Consider the following 21,298-nt stretch of genomic DNA (forward strand, 5'->3'; position numbering starts at 1 on the left):
GAAACGAAACGAGATACGAAAAATTCCTTCAAGTCATCAATCGTTCTCGACACTTCTTGTCGCGCCATTCACCGGGTCAGCTACCGTGCGACGACAACTTCATCGATACGGGGTCCCACCAGCAGCAGAGGCGAGTGTGAATAAAAAAAATGGCAAAACTGGCTGATCATTGGATGTCAATTTGTAGCTGCAGTCAACACAAATCGGAAAACCTCGACCCACACGCGCTCGTGGAATAACAAAATCGTTCATTCGACTGGCAAGCAAGTTTTTCTTTCGTTCTCGGCTTCCTAGAGCAATCAGTTGTGCTGTGTCTTTTGCGTCGTTCCATTTATGGCAAAAGAAAGAAACTATTGAAAGACGGTTCCGTATGATCGAGAAACGAATGCCCGCTGGCGTCGGTGTCAAACGCCGACCGAACGAAGAAAGAGTGTTCTGTTTGCTGGCTTTAATTAGATTTGTTTTCTTTCCTTTCATTTCGTATTGGATACGGGCGCACGGTACGATCGCAGACGATGCAGGTGGCAAAAGCAGAATATCAAAAACGACGAGGTGAATTTTATTCACGTTGGGAGTTCGTTCCCAGAAAGACGCTGGTATTGGATGTATTTTGATTGACTTGGAAAACAATGAAACAATGTAGCGATTTCAATGTAGCATGTCCATCTTGGATCAGTTCTATTCTCTTGACTTATTTTTTTATGATTGTTATTTACGACTTTTTGATGATCGCTTGTGCGCAAAAGAGCTTGAAGAAAGTTACTCCAACTATACCACCATGCTAAGTATCATTTTTGCTACCAAACTCACACGACATTTTCTACCAATATTATTCTCTTTCACGATCGCTTTAACTTTGCCACTACTCTCATCCGGTGTGCTGATATGATAAATTTTATCGAAAACAGAGATAGTTAGAGGAGAGCAAAAACTGCTCAAAACTTTTTCACATACTCCCGGACTAAACTTCTCCAGCCTCGTAACTGCAAATATTAGTCATTTCGCATCAAACGTCGTTTTCTTCTCAGGCATGTAAGCTATCACTGCCGAATGATAGATCGCATACAATTTCGTGTCGAATCCAAGTGCCCCTTAGCGTTTGCAACAAAACAAAAACAGCAATCAAAGCGATATAAGCACCGTACCGTATATCAACGCAATCCTGTCCGGCTCATTTTTCAAACGCGTCCTTGGTGCGATTGGCCCAAGCGCATCGCGCTGGGTGTGAAGGGGTTCCATCTCCCAATTTACTTCGATCGTTCTTTTTTGCCCACGCCGCGAAGACGGCTTTTACGCCCGGTCGTCCGGATGTGGCTAGAGCAACGACTTTCCGCACAGAATCGTGCTTTTCCCCATCCGCACCAACACCAGCGCGTGCGATGAGTGCAACCGAAGTTAATGGTGCTTTCGTAAAGTCCTTTCTCACTCGAGTTCTGACCGGAGCTTTGTATGAAGCTGGTGAAGAATTTCAAGAACCCTGCGGGTACCGTCGTGCTTCACCACCGTACGGCAACACTCTTGCCGTATCAAAAAGGACGCTCATCTTCCACGTGCACGCCAGCAGGCGTTTAGCTTTTTGTTCCGTTTTACTGTGGCACTGTTTCTGTTGGGGGTTGAGTGTCTCGGCAGCAGCCGCTGGTTCAGCTTTTGTGGAGCCGTGAAGAACGCGCGAACGCGCGAGGCATAAGACACAAGCCGGCTTTTGCATGCATATTTTCGAGCTGGCGGCGTCGTAGCCGACGATGGAGGATTAGGCCGCTGACACGTTTCGAGCACACTCGAGCCATCGGGGCGAAGCTTGGTGTGGCCTGTGCCACCGGCAGCACCATCGCACCATCGATTGAGCCGTAAAGACGATCGAGCCACCCCATGGAGGCGTCCCTGAGCGAGAATGCGCTCTTAACTTTCTTCAAGACTCTTGTGGCATCATCCCGCCACGAAGCCGTCTGGTCTGGTGAGTGCGGCGACCACGATAAATGAAGAGTCATGTGCTTCTCTCGAAACTTCTAAACCACCCGCGCTCACTAACGCCTCGACTGGTGCGCTTAGGTTCACTTATAAGTATCCTGCCCTGGGGTGAGGGAACGCCAACCGACCGGAGGGAGCCCCAATTGTGACAGTCGCTTAATTAAAGTATCGTTTCGAAATGAATTCCCCAAATTGGTGCGCGACCTTAGACACCGCACTGCACGGCACGACATTGTCAACGCAACACTAGGCCTCGGTGTGGCGGCGCGATACGAACGACGTGAGAAAAGTTGACATATTTATTGCCCAGGCTCAGGCTATCGGGCTTCGCACGAGCTCTCCCTGATCAGGGGCTATAAATTAGAATTTTATCAAAGTCCGCTTATCGATGGTGGGCTTTTTCTTGCGGCCATCCCAAATTTTCCTCACCCTAGTTGATTGGTTGGGCGGCATGGAAAGCATTATGTCGCTTTGTTTTGCAGCACAAGCAACAAAATACGGCTAGTAAGCACGTCAGCAGCAGGAGGGCCATCGTTTATCTTGCATAATCATCGAAACAATGCCACATTGCAAGGAATGTCGGCTGAAAAAGCTTTCGTAAATGCTAAAGCACCTTTCAAAGTGGTATCGATCGGTTCAGCGGGAAGCTCGAATTAAACGCATCATGCAGGAATGCCGTGCCCCCCTTCATAGCAATAATCACTGCGAATTTCCAGTAACCCAGCATACGCGCGATCCCGGTTCTGTTCGGGTCATCTTAATTAAAACGAATCCGCTGAAAGGGACAGTTCATGCAGAGCGCGAGGCAAAAAAAAAGAAGGAAAACTCATTTATTTCCAATTTACTGATGCGTCCAATTAACACGGACACGCATATTTCCCCCGTGCCGTTGTAGGAAACGAAATATGCGCCACTGCACGGGATTCAACTGAAGACAACCCCATTACCGGGTGCTTTTCCGCTGCTTCCCGTTGGGGTGGGGATCGTGCTAGCGGTAAAACGACCCCATCCCTGTCTGTCAGTCGCAATGCAACATAATTCGACAATCCCGGAAAACGGATACAGTCATGCAGGATTCCTGCAGTCCTTGCTGCACCCGTGAAACCGTCGTCGATGATTAATTGGGACCACGATAATATCAAGCTGGGGCAAAGTAAATAGATGAAAAAAAAGAAAACACCCCCAATTTTGACCTTTATGTGTGTCTGTGTGCCCATGCAAACAACGCCCGAAAAACGAAATTGTGCCACCCGTTTTTCCAGACGTGAAATAAAACGTGGGGCAAATAGACGGCGCGAGCGCAAAATAAATATTAGCCCCACGCGTATGCTGCTGGTGAGTTTACAGCGATATACGACAACGGCGATGGGTTCATTAAATTCGTAGAATTTTCCGCTTCAGCATGGACGAGCCACACATCAGGAATATAGCTGCAAACGGCGAAAGAGTGTTAACATAATAGCAGCAGCAAACAGAAGCGCGATGGGAAATGTTGTTTCGTTTAATGTAACGTAACGCGAAACCACGCGAAATGACGAATCGCTTCCAATACATTACGCATCGTGAAGCGACAGGTGAGCACGGATAACTGAATAGCCCATCACACAGCACCACTAAGTTGAACCCAACACAGGGAATTATTGGAAAATCCGGCCGGCGGCTCACGAGTCCGGTGTGAGCAGCAAACATCGATAATCCGACTTGAATGTCACGCCAAGGCGCTGTTTGAGGAGAATTTTTTTTTTCGAACATAGTCGACATGCGTACGGATCTGTGAAGATAACCGTAGAACGATAGTTCGATTTAGTCGTCGAACGAGCCGAACGGAGATTAAGCGGTGGTAGCCGTTTAAGTTTCATTTTCCCCCCATGACGAGTTGCCGCAAGCTCATGTTGAGTTCCGTGCCGGTGTGACCATTTTTGGGCAGTGTCACAACGAAAGGAGCTATATTTTGGCCAAACTCTCATTGAACAGCACTGGAGAGGCGGTGTATTTGTTCGGTAAATTGAACTCGATTCCTCGGCATAACGCTGCAAAGTAGAATCGGGCGCCCACAGTTTGTATGTGCTGCAGAAAAAGAAAAAGCCCCCTACGTTTATTTTTCTTTTATCGTCATTTTCCTCTACAATCTCGTTATTTCACGACAGGCCGACCGCCGTGTGCCTGGGAGTGTCCTCGTTTTCGATGCGGCAACTTTTTCACCCTCTCTCTCTCTCTCTCTCTCTCTCTCTCTCTCTCTCTCTCTCTCTCTCTTTGGCCCGCCAGAATGCACTTCATCATCCAGCCGGCGATGGTTTGAAGCCGACACGGACACGATCGAGCTTCATATTTCCTACGAGACGGTCCATATAAATGGATCAAACCCTCCAGTTCTTTCACCCAAGCGCAGGGTCGGCGGCGGTGGACAATTTTCTTTTCGTCCGCTATTTAACGTGCCACACAGACGGTAGAAGGCGGGTGGGTTTTTGTTCATTTCGCTCCACCCAGGGGGAAACCGATCCATCATGCTCGTCCCATCGCCGATGGGCGGGAAATCCCACCCAAAATCCACCCGATCGAAGAAACTCGACCCGCCGGTTCCCCGGGCTAGCGAGAACGAATCAATAAAATTGTTGACATTTCGCTATTGTCACACGGTGGAAAGGAGAGAAGCGCACACAGCAAAAAAAAAGGCATAAAACAAAAATATGCACCGATCCACTTTCAAAACCCGGCTCTGATGGATGCCGGCTCTCTTCTGCCGTTCGCTCGCTGGTGGCAAAAACGATAACTATGGATCGCATGATGAAGGATTATTTTTTACGGTGTGCATATTCCATCGGCCTGCTGCGGAAGTGTGCGCCATTTTTGTAACTATTTTTTTCTCGCTGTCACCGGAAGGGATTCTTCACAGGACACCCACGGGCAGAGTAGCTTTAGCACCGATGACGTTAAGCCACAAACAACAGCGAAACATTGAGCCGTTCGGCCGCTCCATCGCTGAAACGTGCCGGAAATCGGCTAATAATCATTTCCGGCTTCGAAGTAACGGCGATGGGGTAGCCGGTTGGATAAGCAGTCCTGGCCATGCATAGCCGGCTCGTTTACATGGGATGGTTGGAGACGCGAAAACAACCCAGCTTCGCTGGTGAGCGATTGATCGGTGTTTTTCCACGCAAGAAAAACAACGTCCTTATCGTCTCGCTGGGCGTCCTCGCTGGTGATGATGTAAGGTATTGATCGGGTCGTAACGTAAATCTGCTGCAGCCGACGTAAAGTATCTCATGCGGTTGTATAATCCATTGGCTAGTAGAACAACAGCATCAAAAAATGCTGGTAGATATTCGAAAAAAATATCTACTATTTTCAACAATGAATGGAAAACAGATGCTTATGAAGCTACTACTGCCAAAAATGCGGAAAAACTTAAACATCACTTCCATGGCATTGAGTATCTTATTTTCCTCCCTATAGCAGCTTCTATTTCATGCACATTTCAAGCATACAGATGAGGTTTTAAATACAGTTACGGTTTAATGTACGGAAATAGCTCAACAAACGTTTTAGAAATGGAATAATCTCCATAAAATGTATTTACCATAGCTTCAAGTGGAAATGCGGTTCATTTAAGCTGCTGGTACAATTATTATTGCGAATTTTCGCCACAGCTTTTGCGATTTCCCGCTCTCCCATACATTAGTAACATTTGGCTCACGAAAAGGATAGAACGTGAAACCGCGAAATATAAGACGATTTCGTTCACCCACGGGAAACGACTTGCAACGAAACTTCCTCCGAGGCAATAAACGATGTTGTAGAAGCAACAATGGTAAACAACTTACAACTTTAAAGTCCACCTCTCAGTGTGGGGCAACAGGACGTGAAAACGGCACTATGTATAAACTTCTTTATAAGAGCTTTATAAGATCGGAGATCCTCAAGCAGGTTAGCGATCGTTGGTGCATTCGCTAATGATTTCGTACTAACTCTGCTCAGCTCTATTAAACCAAACATAAAAAAAAAACCCTCTCATCAAACAGATTCGTATTGTTTGCACCGTGTTTTGCACGTATAGTGAAACTCTCCACACGGTGCATCGATCGATCGATGTTGTTCGGAGCAGATGGCGGGCACTCGAGAACACCAATCGTCTACAACACCGATAATATGCAATTCTGTGGGGCATGCAAAATGGAACCCGTGGAAAACGGCAGCCTGGAACCGGAAGTGCGTGGTTGAAAGCATTCCATTCCAGCGTGCGACCTTTCCCAATCGGAGATGCCACTCGCAAATTGATTCGCGAAACGTATTAATTAATTTATACCGCCCCCGGTAACGTCACGGTTCCGCTTTTCCATTGGTGCAAACAAACATTCGCACCGAAGCCGACATGGGTGTATTGTTGCCCTATTTTCTCCGACAAAACACTCCCCAAGGAGGTAAATGTTGCTCGCGCAATACAACCGGCACCGGGTTCGAACTTTCGAATTGGAAGTGAAAACTTCAGTTCGAGGTATCGATACTTGGGCGAGAACGCAACGCTACAGAACGAAGGGCGCACCGAAAAGATGGGAAACTTTGCGCATGAAACTCGCGGATGGAAATGTAATTGAAATTTAATTTTTTGCCCCCCCCCCCCCCCCCCCCCCGCTCTGACCGTCGCCGTTTTCCGAGAAAGGTTTGTTGATTTTCGAACCACCCGCGGAACTGGAAGGCGGAAATATTAATCTCCCGTTCTCCCGGACGGCTCGTCGAACCGAGCTGAAGGTTGCGGCAAGCATGGTAGGTCAGCCCGTTTGACTTCCCACTGGGAAGCATCACGAACTTGCCTTCTTGTAACGCTTAAGGGCAGCGGTAGCCTTCCCTGGTGGTTCTTAAGGGCCGCTGGTGGCGGCACCCAATTAGTAGGAAATTCGCTGCAATTTCATCGCAAGCGCAAAGTGTTATTCGAGCTTTTAATACGCCGGTGGTAAAACTCCGGGAAAACCTGGCTGTTCCGAGCGTGAACCGTTACGCGAGGGGTAATTTTGGGGGAAAACAAATACTTCTTCTCGCCTTGCGGATATTAGCCATGGTAGAAATTGTTGGGTTTATGGCAGATCAATATTTATCGAAAAAAAAAAGAGTACAGCAATATCAATGCAGTGATAGAGATTTTTTGGTGTAATGCGAGGGGAGATATAAATAAAAAAGCTCGTTTCGAACGCGGTAAAATATTATCTGATGAAAATAGCATGCTCGTGTGAATGAAACGATAAAAAAATTCGTGCAAGTTTAAGCTCCACTGGGTTCGATACGCAACGGATGTAACTGAAAAATAAAAATACTTCTTTCAAATAAACTATTTTATTGCGATTGAAATTTTAAATTTGCTTCAAAACTAAAATGAGCGACCAACCATGGAATCACTACGGAAATCATAGACTTGCTGATTGGAAAACTTTTCAAAACTATCATGTTCTGAAGCAGGGCAAATAAATTTCAACCATGTCCTGAAGCAGGTAAAAGCAGTGAAAATGGTTTCTATTTCAGTACTATTCGCTGCAACCGTTAAACAGCACAAGCTCAATCAAATCTAAGACCGTACCATGATGCATGATCAAAACACCCGCACCATCTGCTGCCAAAGTTCACTTGATTAACTTTGCTCAAAGCCACCCGAAAGTTTCAACCGAAGCTCATTGGTATTCGATGTGAAAGGGCGATTTAGCTTTGGCGCCCATCACAGAAGTTTCCCAACAACGTGCCATCGACAAAGGCGAACATATTTGTAATGTCAAAGAAATCTCGTTCTACAGCCGTTCTGGGAAGCGATGGTTCTGGGACCACAAGCATCCCATTCAATATGCCGAACAATGCGCTCACAGTGCACAGCGGCGATTGTTTGCAGTTGCCGGTCCTAGCACGAAATTTACAAGTTATGATTGATTAACTCAGGCTGGTTGCCGTAGTTGTGGCTTTTTCGAACTTATCACGAACAGATCAAAACCGAACATAGTTTCGGTGTAATGGAGAATAGTTTGAGCATGAGTCACTGGTTGAAGTAGAAACTTATTTGCTCTATAAATGCGAACTGGTTCAAGGGGGAAATATGCTCTAAAATTGTATTATTATTGTAAGGTACAGCCTGCGGAATTGGTCCCATTTTATCCAGCTTAGCCCACATTTCACCCGATGCTCTAAAACAACGTCGCATTGTAGCCAAAGGAACTAATGAAGCCGTACCGGTTAGTTGGCTGATTAATTTTCCATCGAAACCCCTGCAGGGAAACTCGCAGCTACTCCCCACGCTCAAGAAGCAATCCACTCCCGACCCAGGGACGGCGCCTTTGTAATTGATCATTTGTTTACGATTCGTTTAATTAACGCATATCAAATGGTTGGTGCTCGTTTACGGATCGCTTCGTATCCAAGCAAACGCCGCCTCACTTGGTTAGCAGCTCAAGTGGAGCCTTAACCGCCAGGTCTTTTAGTTTCCGACTATCCCAATCCGGTTTCCTTCGTTTGTTTGTTATCCTCGCGACATCGGTGTGGGGGTTTTCTGGTGCATGGTAATTGGACGAGTCGGTATCTAATTGAAATGCCAATTTCGTCAGTCATCAGCCAATTATCATTCGCCCGGTACGACCTCCGGCTTTCATGGGTCATCCAACAACGTTTGCGGACACGAAAATACTCCTGCCCATACGGATGATGGAGTGACTTCCTCTGGCAGTACTTCTCGGTTAGACATGCCAACCCCCTGTTACAAGTGCCCCGATGTTAATTTTGACCTTTGAACTACGGTCCGATTGTTCCCAGGAGGGTTTGTACCTTTGTAGGTGGGATAAAAGTCGCGTTTTGCTCTGGCAATAAAACATTGCACCGATGAGGCGTAAATTTCGTAATGAAAAACAACACAGAATGGATCGTTTGCATAACGCCCAGTGCAACCATTGAGCTTAATCAAAACGAAAGCTAATTATTCTCGAATCGAGCTTCGATCGAGTGTGGGTGTTTGAGCCATTTGAGTACTAAAATGGTTTGTTCCATCCAAACTAAAGCATCAGAATGGGTTGTATCCTGCCATGAGCATTTATTGGACCCATCTGCAGCACGTTGGAGCACCGTTTTGACATTGAATGTAGTGACTCTCAACAACAGCACAACATCTCGTTCTGTGCTTGCTCGGGGTCAGGCGGACGTGCTGACCAAAGAATATTCATGGCGCATTTTTGCTACAGCAGTTCTTTTTTCTTTTTTTGTTGTAAATTCTACCATAATCTGGCTTCACTTCCCTTTTCCGAACAATTAACCTCCAATTCATCCGAGGGTTTGCCGCTTAGCGCTCACGTTCCAACGCCACTGTGGGTGAACATGAAACTTCCGGTAAAAAAAGAGAGATAGAGAGAAAAAAATGGTACAGCACTTCCGCCCCTAACCTGTTCGGCTCGAGAGCAACTGCCCAACAAAACGGCCGTCCGAGGCCAATCCCGTCACCACGCGAAATACACCCTTCGCACCCTGGAGGCGCGTTCTGTTTTGTGTTGGCAAAGTCGTGACTTTTCACAGTACGTGACTCGCATAGGAGATGATCACAATTTTTGATCCGCGTACAGCGTTCGGTCTCGCTCTGCACCACAGCTGGAAAAACGGGGGCTTTGTGTGGTTCACTTTTCCACGCCCTGCCATGCATTAGCGGGCCGGCCGGCTTTTCGCTCAGGTGGGAAAATCTGTTCGCTCTTGGGGGAGCGCACCGTGGAGAGAACTTTTCGTTCGTCTTTCGATCATCTCGTCAATCGGAAAGGCGCCACCTCATGGCAAGGGTGCAGCTTTGCGACCGTCACGGATTGTAGTTTGGCGAATGATACACAGCATTAGGAAACAATTGTATCGATCAATACGATTTGAGGGAATGCTTTTTTATAGTAACATTTGGAAAAAAGCCCTTAGGATCACATCGATTCTTTTTTATCGCCTATTAGCTTATTGGGCTTGTTTGAGGTGGCATTTGTTTGGAGCTCTAAATGGGGGACAATTTAACAACACTTAAACCAGACGGTAACACTTACGTTAATAAGCAAGCTGATGAGCGAGCAAACAAATTGCAATACTGTACACCTATTACACGCCAAATTTTACTGCCAGAGCAACCGGTAAACGTATTGCACCATTGGAAGAAGAGAAAAGTGTGTTTGCTTTTCATCCGAAGTACGGCAATCTAATCGAAGCAACGCTTACAAAATGCTCTTCTTACTGTAAGACGCAAGGAATTTTTTATTTGTTCTTCAGCAACAAACAGGACTATTAAACGCCCGAGACCATTCAGCGACTATGTGGCGTCTCATTAAAATGAAGTGAACTATAAAAAAAACCCAAAATACCTCGACTTTCGGTGCCCAGGGGGTTTTTGGCTCTCGGCACAAAGCTCTACGAGCACGGTGTTCCTAAAACGCCAACCGAACGAGGCCATGGAGGTCGACAAAATGGGGGAAAAAATGCAACCACCATGACGTATGTACAGAAACTGGACCATTTTCGGCAGAGAAGCCACGGCCTTTGGCTGAATGAATTCGCACGAATGGCTCGGCATCCGTGGCTCCGGATCGGATCTGACCTCACGGTGAAGGAGATACCGTGGGAATGTAAAGAAGAAAGAATACCAAAAACCGTTAACATACGTGATCGTCGTGTTGTGTCGTCTACTGCAGTGTGGATTTTTTTTTGTTTGATCTGCTACTTTTTGCTGTTGCATTTTAAGCTGTAATGAACGAGCAATGAAAATTGCCTTTTTTTTTTCGAAAGAAGAATATCCATTTGTACAGGAGATACAGTACAAAACATATTCCAGTGTAAAATTTAAAACAGCTGCAATCCCTTTTGTTTCAGCTCATACAGCGCAGAATTTAAAGTTCTACCACAAAACCCTCAAGCAAAAGTTCACAAAACCCTCTCGCCATACCTTCCAGCAAATCGATTCACTTCAAAAGCCTTTCACTTCCACGGCCAACAGCGCGATAATCGCAAAAGAAAACCGGAGCACACGCAGGCGGCAAACGTACACAGCAAAACAGTACACTCACGGGTCGCAAAACCTCCCCCCGAAAGTCGATCGCGTAACACAAATTTGCGCGGGCCAACGAACTCCCTGAACTTGAAAGCGTGGAAAGCACGCGAGTCGCGGTGGCGTGGAAACGCGACTGCTGACCGTTGGTGTCAATTTGCCGCCAACGGATTAACCGTTAATTTCATGTTCGAAGCTGAAAGGCGACCCCGCACACAAGCACGAGGAAGGCATACTTTTTTTTTTGATTCGTCGAACCCAAGAAAACCCAGTTCTGGTGGGAATTTTCATACGCACTGTGGGCCGGATTTCGATTGGAGTGCACAGGCCCTAGGCGGGAGGCTCAACTCAAAGATAATGAAAATACGAATGGTAATGAGGAGCCATCCTGCGTCACTGTCGTCAGCGTTTGCTTTGCGGGCTGAACAGAGACCTGGGGTTCCAGCAAGAGAGAGAGAGAGAGAAAGTGAGTGCTATTTCTAGAGCACCACGCCACGAAGGGCAACCGAAACAATTGCCAAACATATTTATCTCCGGCGCCGAGGGCCATACCGCGCACTTGCCAGGTTCATTTACATTTCCATTCAACTTTCGGGAGGGCTGTAATGCGTGCAGCGAGCACCGTTGGCCAGTGCCGGAGCGCCACGGGACCGGAATCGGCCACCGGAAATCTGTCAATTTATGTCCGCGTGCGCAACGCTTACTGAAATGTGTTTGCAAACGAAGCAAATGGCCGGGAAATGCAAACGGCTCGGGCTTGGCGGGCTTGATTATTACTTTTCCCTGGCCACCATTTTAACGTCCGCCCGTTTACCCGCGGTGGGAAAAACATCAGAACAGAAAACACCAGACGGTGCGCGAAGGACCCGAGAAGGACACGCAGCAGTGGAAGTTTGCAGAAAGTAATCCGAGCGCAGTACAGGTGCCGTTGGCCTGTCGTTTGATATTCCACCAACGCAACGTCAATGTCGTTTGTATGTGTGTGGGTGAGCTTTTTTTATGCTTCTTTTTTTATCACAATTTCACTTCGACTTTGTTATAATTCAGCATGGCTTGCAATGGCTTCCTTGCTAAGCGTCTTAGCAGGCGAATACTCGATAGCGGACGTGAACGAGGCTAAGGAAGCCTTTCTCAAGTGTGCATATGATGTCCTGGCAGCCCATAACCGCACCGAGGAAGCCCCACCCCTTTGTCATCCGCCCTGCGATCGGATGGGTGCGGGTGCGAGCGCTACATGGTTTAGTTATTTAAATATTGCCCGCTCAGTTGGAAGGCATTGTTATTACGTGATGGCACTGAAGTCGATCTCCATATCCGCCCGGCCCGGTCGTCGCTTCCGACACTCGTTGCATAACGCCGCACTCCAGAACGCTTCCGTCCCGGAACGCCATAGGATACGGCCGTCGACACCGGCACCGGAGCGAAAAGTTGGCTTCGGGTGGGCAAACCAAATGCACACGCTTCGCTTTGCGATACAATCGTATTTGCAATTGAAACGAACTGGAAGCAATTTGTTCTTTTCAGGCCGTCGCGAACCGTGTTGGTGTGGCGATTGCACAATGTCTGACGCGCAAAGGTGTTTGCGCTGACATGGTTCCTTTCCTACCGGTAGCACTTTGCTATTGCCGGAGTGAAGTAAGTGACATCCCTGATGAGAAATGTGCGCTTACTGAAGAATGGTTACATGCATTGTTGTGCAATGTTGCATTCGAAATAAAGCAGGGATAATATAACAAACAATTTTCATATAGAACTTCCCTCACGACGAAAATGCTATTATTCATATATGTGTGAATAATGAAACTCACTTTCATATCCTTTATCCATTCGTTATTATTATCAAGCATCTAACAGCTGTTGTAAGCTAAAGTATTAAATATGACCAACAAATTTTGCAGAGAGCACAATAAAGCCTTTGCGCTGATGGAAAAGAACTGCTCATTTTTCAGGAAGCTACCACGGCATTTATGTAGTTTTATTAGGTTTGTATTACAACACCATTTTCTTTGGACCTGAACCTAGAAACTTTAATTAAACATTCACTTAAAAACACTTTATTCAAAACTAAAATTTAAAAAAAATACTCAACGTCATCTGGTCTCTTCGGGTGAACCGTAAAGTATTTCATAATTTTGCCAAATGTTTCAAAAACTGACGGAAACGACCGAATAAAACAAGCCGAATGTATGCATTTCTCCAGTTACATTATGGGAAAGAAATTTAATGGCATTTCAAATGTGCGCATTCGTTGTGCCTGATTGGTTTTCTATCCATATTGCCTGACGTTCTTAGTGAGTGCTTTCTCAAATAACAGCATTTCTAAGTGCAGCTCAATGCTTGGGAAGTGAACACGTTTGTTCTTCCAGGCCACAGTTGTGGTCGACCAACGTCGATCAGACGGAGCCTGGTGCATCATGCTGTAGCAAACACGGCGTATTGGGCAAACAAAAACGACGTCGCCAGCTAGAGCATGCTAGTGCTGAAGCAGGTTACGGGCGGATTATTTCACTTTTATTTGGACTGCATGATGAAACGAAAACATTACACCCACTCTCGCCTTTGGGTGTCGAAAATGGGGAAAAGAAAAATTCGTCCAACATTAGGACGGAGAAAGAACGGAAGAAACATGTGAAATGACGCCAGCCAAACAGGGCGAAAAAGATGCATAGCGTAAACATTCGTTATCCTTCTCATTCTTTACAATTGCGCCTGTGCACAATGGCACAACCTATCAATCTGTTACTAAAGACAAAATGATCATACCGGGGATCCAGTAGAAAAAGGAATGATCAATTTATAAAAGTAAATTTACTTTAGAGTGAAAAACAATAGTCTTTTTGTCTATAAAATCCGCGTTGCCCAATACAAAGCTCATTATAGAAAGTATTAATTCCAGCCATAAAAGGAAGAATTCTCCATACGTGTTACTATTTATATAAAGTGCTTAAATGTGATTATTGTAATAAGATGTGTTGATATGAGGTAAGGTCATTCAATATTACTCAAACAAAACTAGCTGAAGATGAAAAAGACTTCCACAATAATAGCTCCAGCTCTCTGTAGCTCGCAATGAATGAATACCTATTTAATTACTTTTTACAGGAAAAGGTTTGCAAAATTTGAACTACCTCGAATGCCACATGCCAGTCAGACGGAGAATAGAGGAATTCCTAATGGTTTTTGAAGGTTGAATTACCTCTTAAAATATTAATGCTCTTTGTACTGAGTACAGCTACATACAAATATGAAGTGTATTTTTATTTTCTACGTGATTTTCTGTATATTTCCTCAGAAAAATATGCAGTGAACATTGTTTTCTAATATCGGTGGTTTCGCATTAATATTTTATAAAGAATCACCATCAATCATCTTTTATATGTTGGTAATATAGACTAAATTTTGAATGTCATACATGATAATTTGGCTGGACTTACCGGCTAAACGGGTAACGGTGAAAATTAACGAAGAACAGCTGCAGCAGTTGGTCCTTAAATTTTTGTATCTGTTTACCACGCGAAGAACCACAATCGCTTTGACAGAAGGAATATTTTTGTCGAAACACTAGACTTCACGGCGCCCTTAGTAACTAGCCTGGCAGCCTAACCACTGTCGCGAATTGCACATACTATTCGATCTCGGAGTAGTGAACGTTCTCCGTCACAGAAATTGCACCATTTTTTGCACCATGAGTTGGATACTAGAGATTTAAATACGAAAGATTATTTTGTTTTGAATTAACAAATGCTAAATTCCAAAAGCAAAGGACTCTAGTGTGACACAGAGAGGAGCCCGCGAGAGAAAGAGAGAGCGAGAGAACGAACGAGAGAAAATAATGCACGCATACAATCACACTTTACTCCTTTTCTCACATGCTTCTCACATGTTTCTCACAGCAGCCTATGTTTTAGCACTATTTTTCCATTATTTTGTTCCCAATTTGTATCCCCTTTCATAACACAGAATATACGATTTTTATTTATCGATTACACCCGTCCATTTTGTTGCGATATTGGTGTTATTTGTAAGAACATAAGTACTATTGAAACTATTCTGTTTATTAATATTGTTACCATTCATGCTCAAGATAGGTCCTTAATTTCAATTCGACTTTGTTCTTTTTTACGAAATCTGAACATTTACGTATTGGTACTAATTCAATTTGATAAAATTTATCCATGAATTGTTGATCTCGGATCAGCCGTACGAAGAGCAATAAAATAGTTGTATGGAAAACATAGACCAAAGCAGGTAACAACGGATCTTATAATGAAGGTGAATGAGGACAACAATAATCGCGAGGTTCACGCACGCAACTGGCACGGAAATATTTTCAACTATCAATACCCTCCCATCACAAAATATCTCCGTATCCTTTTTTACTCTTTTGATGGAGAAGCCAACACTCGTACGCAACAAATCAGCAGCCAAACACTGAACACTACCGCGCCGCGTAAACAAACAGCCGAGTAACAACGGCAGTGTTGAGATCGGCTACAACGTCAAATTGGTATTGACCTATGCAGTACGCTTTTGCACTGATTTGTCGCACAGTCGGTTGGAGCTTCATAGCCACCAAGGTTCGCTCAGACAGGATGAAGTTGTCTCAGCCGTACGTCAAACGTCAAACATTTGAAAGTTTTACTGTGCCCAGATAAAATAACGGAAAGGATAACGTTGAAGAAGATTATAGATTTCATGATTATTAATGGTTCAATAAACGGTAAGTGGCTTTGCGTTTTAAAATATAGTGCATACTTAATTTAAAAACTGTATATAGCTACCAAAAATAGGAAGCACGTTTGAATTTCGTGAAATCAATTGGAGCAACCAAATAAATCGTAACGTTTGCAACTGACCTGCAATGTTGTAGTGTGTTATTTTCTTAGGTGATTTAGAAGGACAGAATTGGGAAATATGAATCCCAATAGATGTGTGTAAGAAATTACCATAGAAATTTATGAATTTCTTACAACCAGGCAAACATTCAAAAAGCGAATTATGTTCCATATTAACCTGCTTGAATGGTATAACAACCAGCAAAGGTTCTAAATGTTACCGATACATTGCCTCATTTTCATCACGTCATTGCATAATTATTCTTCAATTATTGGCATTGGATAGACAATCCGGTAATTGGTGCAATTTCAGTTAAATATTTTTGTGCATGAATTAAGCGTCGTGGATAAGCACCTAAGATCAGCTGTCAGAAAACGAGGTTTTGTTTACGAATTTTTTCCGTACACCGGTGATATAAGCATAACATTAGAAACGTATACCCTGCTGGAATTCTGGGGCTAAAAATTGAAGTGAGAAATGTCCTTCCCGGATAAAGACGCACGCGAAAAGTGTTGGACCGCTCGGGATCAGTACTGGGCTTGTTTAGACAAGTACGCGCCAGAATATCAATGCACTTCCCAGGCTCCGGAACCGAAGGAGTGCTTACACCTCCGTAAGCTGTATCAGCAGGGTTGTCCTGCCCAATGGGTGAAGCATTTCGACCGCAAACGAACGTACGAGCAGTTCAAACAAAAAATGGCCAAAGGATATGAACCATTGAACGAAACAAAAAACTAGTTTTAGAGCAGCAGCAGCTCGTGTACCATACTTATTAAGACTCTTCATTTCATTCGTTAGACTATCGGATGTTAGGAGTGCGATGGAATAGTGGGTGATTACCAAATAAAGTTATGTATTCACTTAACGAATTATTGTTTGTTACCACGTAAATCGTCCAGTATCGTTTCGTTCTTCTATTGACATTATGTATCGTCCGGGTATCATGACTAGACCGAGAATTCGTTCTTCTCCTCCAATTTCTGTGTATTCGCTGGTGGACTGTAACACCACGTTGGCGTCGGCATCGGTGCATACGAAATATCCGACCAGTATTCGACCGTCCGTCATTCTGATACGAAACAGTTGGTTGAGCCAAGATTTCAGCAACTTTCGTTTGGGATGATCCTATTATGACGTTTTTTAATAAATTGAACTGTAATTCTCAAAACATTTTTTAAGAAAAAATACCTCATCTGTACTACTGTTGTTCTCTGCCAACCAGCGGGTTCTTTCATCGATTTCCATTTGAGCGAATGCTTGATTTAAAACCTGTTGGTATTTCTAAAACGAACTGGATCAGTTCTAAGACAACAAAAAACTTTGTTTGCTACATACGGTTGCTTGTTTTGAAGAGGACACGGTCTCAGGTGTGTCGTTTTCTAAATTCGAACTTTTTTGTATGCTCTGGGGAAAGAATCATGAAATATTACATTTATTATGCAACATTGTGCAATTTCTAGCTATGAAAAAACCTTAAAATATTTTGTTTACTTCGTTCATTGTTGCTACTAATTTGATATACGATACAACCAATATGTTGGCTAAAAATTAACTAACAGGATGCGTTCCCCTAAAACTTTCTCTGCTACTAAATAGTAACCAGCAAATACCGACAACTTTCAGAACACAAGCCGTATTTTTTTATATAATTTAATTCAAATAATAAGATTTAGTTAAAAATGTACAACCAAAACATACATACACAAACATAGCACTTTGACAAATGTCAGATGTTTTTTTTTCAAGTATCGTAAAAGTCATGGATGAAATCCATGAAATATCACAAAACACAAATGATTGTGACAAAGTGATTTTTCCTCAAATAAAGTATCCTCTTTTTTAGATTAAAAGGATACATACTTTTTTATATGAAAAAAATGAATGCTTTGGAAAAAATGTTTACTTACTCCCTTTTTTCTGTTTATCGATAGAAACGCTTCGTTTTGAAATCATTCTAAGCGTTTTTGAATTCTATATTGACAATTCAAATTGCATTTAGTTTACTGGTTAATGTGTTTGATAGAACTATGTCTATAACTATGTGTTTGATAGAATTTTTATTTACCAGATTGATCTGATTTATAGAAAGGGTAATTCGATGGTTTCCACTTGCAGCATAAAAAGCGCTAGCAGTTGTTACGCTTCACAATCTCACTACTAGGTGGCGCTAGATATTATTTGAATATCCTAGATTACAACGTGAAACGTGAAGCATTTGGAAAATAAACAAAAGTAGTAATAATTCAAACGGAACAATGTCTGAAGCTTTGCTAAACCTTTACAATAAATTGCTTGACAAATTCTTGAAAATTATTTTCCCTTTTTGCAATTTTACTTACGCACATTGCCAATTTTGTGTGCTCAATACCCTCAAAGAAAGCCTTTGCAGCACAAAAAGGCACTCTAAATTATTCAGCTCCGATTTGTTTATGGTTTGATGAACATCAAGCTGGTGATGATGGGAATGCTGGAATACTTGAATACAGCTTCCTTGTATTAAAATGAAGTTTGACGGTGAAACTCTATTTAGTAGTTTTCAGAGTTCAGAGTGTCTGGAATCATGTGTTGGTCTGTTTTTTGGTAGCATCTGTTTTTTTTTAACTATCTTTGATGGAAATACCGTTGGTGTTCTAAACAACTGATTCAGGTTAGCAAGATGATCGATAGAAAATTGAATCAATTCCAATTACTTTCAGCCAAGCAGGGATCATTCTCTGCCCATTCTCAACCTGGGGGTGTGCAAACATGACATGAATCGAGCCCGATGCCGATGCAGTCCTTGCATCACACCGAACACCTTTTTGCACACTATCACAGCACCACTGTCTGCTGTTCACCGCACACTAATTAATCCTTCGGATTGGCCACGGCAACGATACGAAGGGTGCACGGCCGGCTGGGCCATCTGTTTTTCGCCGCGTAATGGGGTGTAAATGATTTTGTTCGTTCGTTTTTCGGTGAATGGAGCAACACAAAGAAGAAAACAAAAGGCATGTGCCTGATTATTATATGTTTTACCACCCCCTACCGAACGGGCCCTCGGACAGCTATTTTGGTCCAATTAAACCAAATCGCTTCTCTCGCCGCTTGTGTGTGTGCGCGCGCGCGCTGTCAAATACAAAGAATCCTCCCAGTGGCCCCGGAACGGGTTCAAAGACACCCGGAGGAGGTCCTTTTAAGGATTATGTTCTCGGTGCTCGGTTATTCCTCCTCGTCGGGAACCGATCGACGACTGGAGGGTGTTGGGGGAATTTGAATTGATAGTATTGACCCGACTGGACATCCTTTTTTTTTGTTGATGTTGGCGAACCCCCCCATCCACCCACAGCCCACCTACTGATTTCTTTTGATGAGCGCAAATGCCACTGCCGGTCGGGGAAAAGAATTTTCCACCCACCGAGGGATACTGCCCCGTTCGCATCCAAGGGCCGCTATAATGCCCAATTGCGCAGAGATAATTTGTTTTTGAGTGTGCGTGAGATTGGGGATTTTATTTCGTTCTTCAGGCGGCATGCAAATTTCCTGTGGAATTGCTTTTGTCGGGGAATATTAGAATTAGAAACAGATAACGGGGGGTGGCGTTTTTTTTTCTCTAATTTCATTCGACATTTTCCAATATACGCACAGTGTCGTGTTGGTAGTCTGTGCACCTAATGCACCTTTGCAAATTTCATTTAATTATCTACAGCAAAACAGCGGAAAACCCCAGCAATGGCGATAATTCGCGCGAGAAAAGCCCATGCCAAATCCCAGCCGCAAACACAAGCCTACGAGTCGCTCCCCAAGGGCCTATGGTTGGCGACTTGTTGATACGCGCCACGACAAAACTACTTCGGCCACGGGGTGCGAAACGCCAGCTTCCAACACCGAGAGCCCGTAGGACCGTCGGCCGTTCCAAAGCCGACCAACCGGACGGAAAGAAAACCAGCCAATTGTATTTGCATAAATTGCGCCACTGCTAGTCCCGGTTACGGCACCGGGACCGGTTCTCGGCCAGTTTGCTTCCACGCGTGGCCCTCCGGCCCATTTTGTCCGTTGGGTTTTTTAATTTCGCACGCTCCCATCCGAGCTCGCGCGCCAGCCAGGGAGGGGCTCGGGGCCTGCTTAAATGGAGGGCAAATAGTTTTAAACTCAATGATGAAGTTTAAATCTAATTAGAGCTTCCGGTGTTTAGCTGCGCATTAGTCGTCGCGTGGGGCGTGATGGGCCTGCGGGCACAAAGCTCGCGAAACGAAAACGATGGGAAAATGGAGGGCCCTACCCAGGGCGGATCTGCGTTGCATCTGCGAGGTCGGGTGCGTTTTTCCGGTTGATCGGCTGAAGCGCGTGCTGGAATGTGGGTCTAGTGTTTACAGACGGTTGAGCATTGCTGTCGCGGTGCTAATTTTCTTGCTGTACCGGTGTAGAGAGAGCGAGAGAGAGGGAGGTTAGTAAGAAACCCGAGAATGATAGTACGAACGTTGGTTGGCGGATTTCTTTTTACATGAACAATTCAAGATGAGCAAGTTGACTCACGAAGTACGGTTAAGCGTGGTGTTGGATCACTTAAATGGACGAGAAGGTTCGAAATCGTAGAATGCGACCGAAGATTGGACAATCACGAGAGCTGGACTTAACTGGATAAAGAAAGCCTTTAAAAGCAACAGCGAAACATATTTGAGTGAATTCTATAATGCCGCTATTTCAAAGAATATCACTACTCATGACATCGAACTAAATACAATCATCTTTTTCAAAGCATAAGAGCTTCAAAATCAAGTAAAACTTACGTACTTACTGGGCATTACATCCGCTTAGTGGTCTTGCGAAACCGGAACCAATTGCGGTTGAGCGCTATCGTCCCCGACCTTCACTAGTTCTAATCGTTTTGGACAAAGTCTCCTCGCTATAATTCGACACTGAATCATAGTAGTACATAGTAAATAACGAGAAACAGAATAAAAATTCAACGTTCAATAATGAAGCTAATGAGCAATTATGTTTACTTGTAAAAGAAACCACCTAGAAAATATTATTGTTATTAAACTTTGAGCATTCAACCAATTGAAATTAAAGCAACGTTTTTTTGTTCTAAAGCTATCGATAATACGAAAATAGAATTTATACCATATCATTCTCGATTAAGCTGAAAACCCATACGAAGCTAAAACTGTGGATTAAGATGTAGTCAACCAATGTATAGCGATCGTAGTTGATAATTAAAACGTCAGTGTTTCTACGGACAAGGACATATCAGCAGGACGATAAGGGTTAAAAAATGAGGCTATTTTATTTGAGCACACCGACATACAGGTCCACTGTCCATTGCCATCGCATCCGATGAAACATTATAATTTAATTTCCACCCTTGGGCCCTTCAGGGGGAAGCCATTCGTCACTCCACTCCAACATGGTGGACCAATTTCCCGATAGCCCACGGTGTGAATTAGAATGAACCGTAGCTCGGGGGAATTAACGCGACTAACAAACAAC

The 21,298-nt window shown here is 44.1% G+C and overlaps 2 protein-coding genes across 2 annotated transcripts; one reads left to right on the forward strand and one right to left on the reverse strand.

The window, feature by feature from the left end:
- Positions 1-16,303: 16,303 nt before the first annotated feature.
- On the forward strand, positions 16,304-16,678 carry LOC128720588 (cytochrome c oxidase assembly factor 6 homolog). The gene has a single exon (XM_053814264.1). It carries the CDS (start codon positions 16,304-16,306, stop codon positions 16,562-16,564), a length of 261 nt encoding a protein of 86 aa, XP_053670239.1. The 3' UTR covers positions 16,565-16,678.
- A 27-nt stretch (positions 16,679-16,705) lies between these two features.
- LOC128720292 (N-alpha-acetyltransferase 38, NatC auxiliary subunit) lies at positions 16,706-17,438 on the reverse strand. Its single transcript, XM_053813954.1, has 4 exons — positions 17,318-17,438; positions 17,162-17,230; positions 17,015-17,107; positions 16,706-16,951 (listed from the first exon to the last, which is right to left on the reverse strand). The coding sequence occupies exons 1-4, from the start codon at positions 17,324-17,326 to the stop codon at positions 16,706-16,708; spliced, it is 417 nt and encodes a 138-aa protein (XP_053669929.1). The 5' UTR covers positions 17,327-17,438.
- Positions 17,439-21,298: the final 3,860 nt, after the last annotated feature.

This window comes from Anopheles nili, chromosome 2, assembly GCF_943737925.1.
Source record: "Anopheles nili chromosome 2, idAnoNiliSN_F5_01, whole genome shotgun sequence".
In the NCBI taxonomy this organism is placed as follows: Eukaryota; Metazoa; Arthropoda; class Insecta; order Diptera; family Culicidae; genus Anopheles; species Anopheles nili.

Bases quoted from the DNA above. Each gene is read 5' to 3' on its own strand.
- LOC128720292 (XM_053813954.1), bottom strand. The intron at 17,108-17,161 runs GTATGTAGCAAA...AGTTCGTTTTAG, and splicing joins CCTCTTCAAAACAAGCAACC to AAATACCAACAGGTTTTAAA. The intron at 16,952-17,014 runs GTATTTTTTCTT...ACGTCATAATAG, and splicing joins ACAACAGTAGTACAGATGAG to GATCATCCCAAACGAAAGTT.
- LOC128720588 (XM_053814264.1), top strand. From the start codon at position 16,304: ATGTCCTTCCCGGATAAAGACGCACGCGAAAAGTGTTGGACCGCTCGG.